We start from the raw sequence: 2407 nt of genomic DNA, 5'->3' as shown, positions 1-2407 counted from the left end.
ATGGTGATTAAAGGGACGGCGAATCAACAAAATGGAGGGTGTTCATCTGTATCAGGTGGCGCCGCCGCCGCTGCTTCTGGTGGTGGTGGGAAATCAATGTCAAGGACAAGTGGAAGTGTGGGTTCTTCTCCGTCTAGTAAAACCTTGAATAGGCTTAATCATCTTGATATTCAAGCTGCTGATGATGATGCGGGGAAGAAGAAGAAGAAAAAGATTGTGCAAACACGGGCAGTAGCGGCAGGAGGAGGGGGTGATAATAAGACTGGTGGTGGTAGAGGACTGCGTCAATTCAGCGTCAAAGTGTGCGAAAAAGTGGAAGCCAAAGGTAGAACAACTTATAACGAGGTTGCGGATGAGCTTGTTGCTGAATTTTCAACACAAACGCCTGACAATCCGCAAAATTTTGAAGAGAAAAATATACGACGGAGAGTGTATGATGCACTGAATGTTCTCATGGCGATGGATATCATCACTAAAGATGAAAACAAAGAGATAATATGGAGGGGACTGCCCCGTGCTGGCGCCGGTGATGAGCTTAAGGCTGAAAGCCTTGGCCTAAGAAACAGAATTGCAACCAAGGCTGCGTATTTGAAAGAGCTTGAGGATCAATTTGTAGGTCTTCAGAATCTGAGACAGCGGAATGAGCAAATGTGTTGCTCGGGGAGTGCTGCTGCCACTGCAGGGGGCGTGCCGTTACCTTTTATTCTAGTCCAGACGCGTCCTCATGCGACTGTTGAGGTGGAGATATCAGAGGATATGCAGTTGGTTCATTTCGATTTCAATACAACTCCTTTTGAGATACATGACGACAGTTTTGTTCTTAAGTCGATGGGATTGTGCGACAGTTCTCCGGAGAAGAACAATATTTGTACTCAAGAATCTGCTTCCAACGGAGGTGAAGGTTCCAACATTGGCAGCAATGGCATGTATCAAAAAACGCCACAGGTAGACCGCCGACTTCTCCCGGTTTCCCAGGAATACTAGAAAACCTTGCGTAGAAATAACAGATGTAATTTCCAGCAAGCACTGTTATATTTGTATCGGTGGCAGCAGTAGTATCTCTTGCAAATTTGTGCAGTGTGTAAAGTGATTGAGCAAAAAGGGGCATAACCATGGCATTTTTTACAATCTTTTGAACTTTTTTTTATTTTTGATCAAGGTGATCTTTTGTTGGGGTCGGTAATTGGTTTTGTATCACTTCTGGATCATAATCAAACTAAAAGGTTGCTAGCAATGTGCAGCATTCATCTAGAGACTAGAGTGCGAAATTAGACAACTTTATGTAACAGCCAAGCATACCACTATTCAATTCAGAAGGCTAAGAATGATGGACATCAAGCAACATATTCTACACTTGCTAGGGCACCTCAAACACATTTCCAAGAACATCTCTAGTATCAGACCATTCAAGTCCTAAAGAAAACCCATGTAGGTATGTATAAGCAATATCCTCAACCAACTTCCAGACTCAATTTAACCAAACCCGAAGACGGCCACAAAACAAAAGGGTGCTCAAGACAAGAGTATGAATCAAGCTTTCGTGTTGTTGATCTGGACTAGATCACAAGTTTGCTGTACTACTGTAACATGCTATTCCACGACAAATTCCATGCTGAAGTAGTAGCCAAAATTGAGATATGCACAACAATGAGAATAACAAAAGAAAGATGGTGAAACTTTTTACTTGAATAGAATAACAACAAATTCACCTGGATACAGCCAGCATTCAGATATTTGTAAGAAGAGAGTACGCCTAAACATTTTACTAATAATTGAAATAGATAAGTTCGAAAGTAACATAAAGATTAGTTAAGGGAAGACGAAGAAGGACAAGCTGAGGATCAAGCGGACTTATCAATCAATATGCTTTTCACCAGGGGACCTATAGCTCCCTCCTAGGCTTTCATCGATAGCGCATCTAACTTTTTGCTTAAGCCCTCCTCTGGTGGCGCATCTAACTTTTGGCACAAGTCCTCAAGGATTAAACGTTGCTCCTCGAGTCTAGCGACCAGTACCGCCATCTGCTTTGCAAATGAATTTTCCTCCGTCGTCTCCGCTATAGTCATTATTTGTACAGCAGCAATATGATTATCAGTGGACCGCATCTTTCCTTTACTCTGCATATCAATATATCTGAAACTAAGCTTGTTGAGACTACATTCAATTAAGAAACTGTGTAAAAATCAAAATCCCAACCCCAAAACCTTCTCAGGAAAAACAGAAAGTTTTTTATAACACAACAAACAACATACTAATCCATTTGAAAAACAGAAAGTTCTTGAAGTTCCAATTATGGATTAACATGATTAACAACTAAAGAACTCCCATTGGATTCGATCGTGTTAAAGTCTGCGGGCATCCAACTCAAAACCAATTGGCTATAAGTGGAGCGGCCCTTTCATATTAT

General features: G+C 41.5%; 1 protein-coding gene across 1 annotated transcript; it reads left to right on the top strand.

Annotated features, from left to right (window-relative positions):
- On the top strand, positions 1 to 1044 carry LOC113316743 (transcription factor-like protein DPB). The gene has a single exon (XM_026564888.1). The coding sequence runs from the start codon at positions 1 to 3 to the stop codon at positions 982 to 984; it is 984 nt and encodes a 327-aa protein (XP_026420673.1). The 3' UTR covers positions 985 to 1044.
- The last annotated feature ends 1363 nt before the right edge of the window (positions 1045 to 2407 follow it).

The sequence above is a fragment of the Papaver somniferum genome, chromosome 10 (genome assembly GCF_003573695.1).
Source record: "Papaver somniferum cultivar HN1 chromosome 10, ASM357369v1, whole genome shotgun sequence".
NCBI classification, from domain to species: domain Eukaryota; kingdom Viridiplantae; phylum Streptophyta; class Magnoliopsida; order Ranunculales; family Papaveraceae; genus Papaver; species Papaver somniferum.
The sequence above is the reverse complement of the archived record's forward strand: the minus strand, read 5'-3'. Positions and strand labels throughout refer to the sequence as shown.

Bases quoted from the DNA above. Each gene is read 5' to 3' on its own strand.
- LOC113316743 (XM_026564888.1), top strand. From the start codon at position 1: ATGGTGATTAAAGGGACGGCGAATCAACAAAATGGAGGGTGTTCATCT.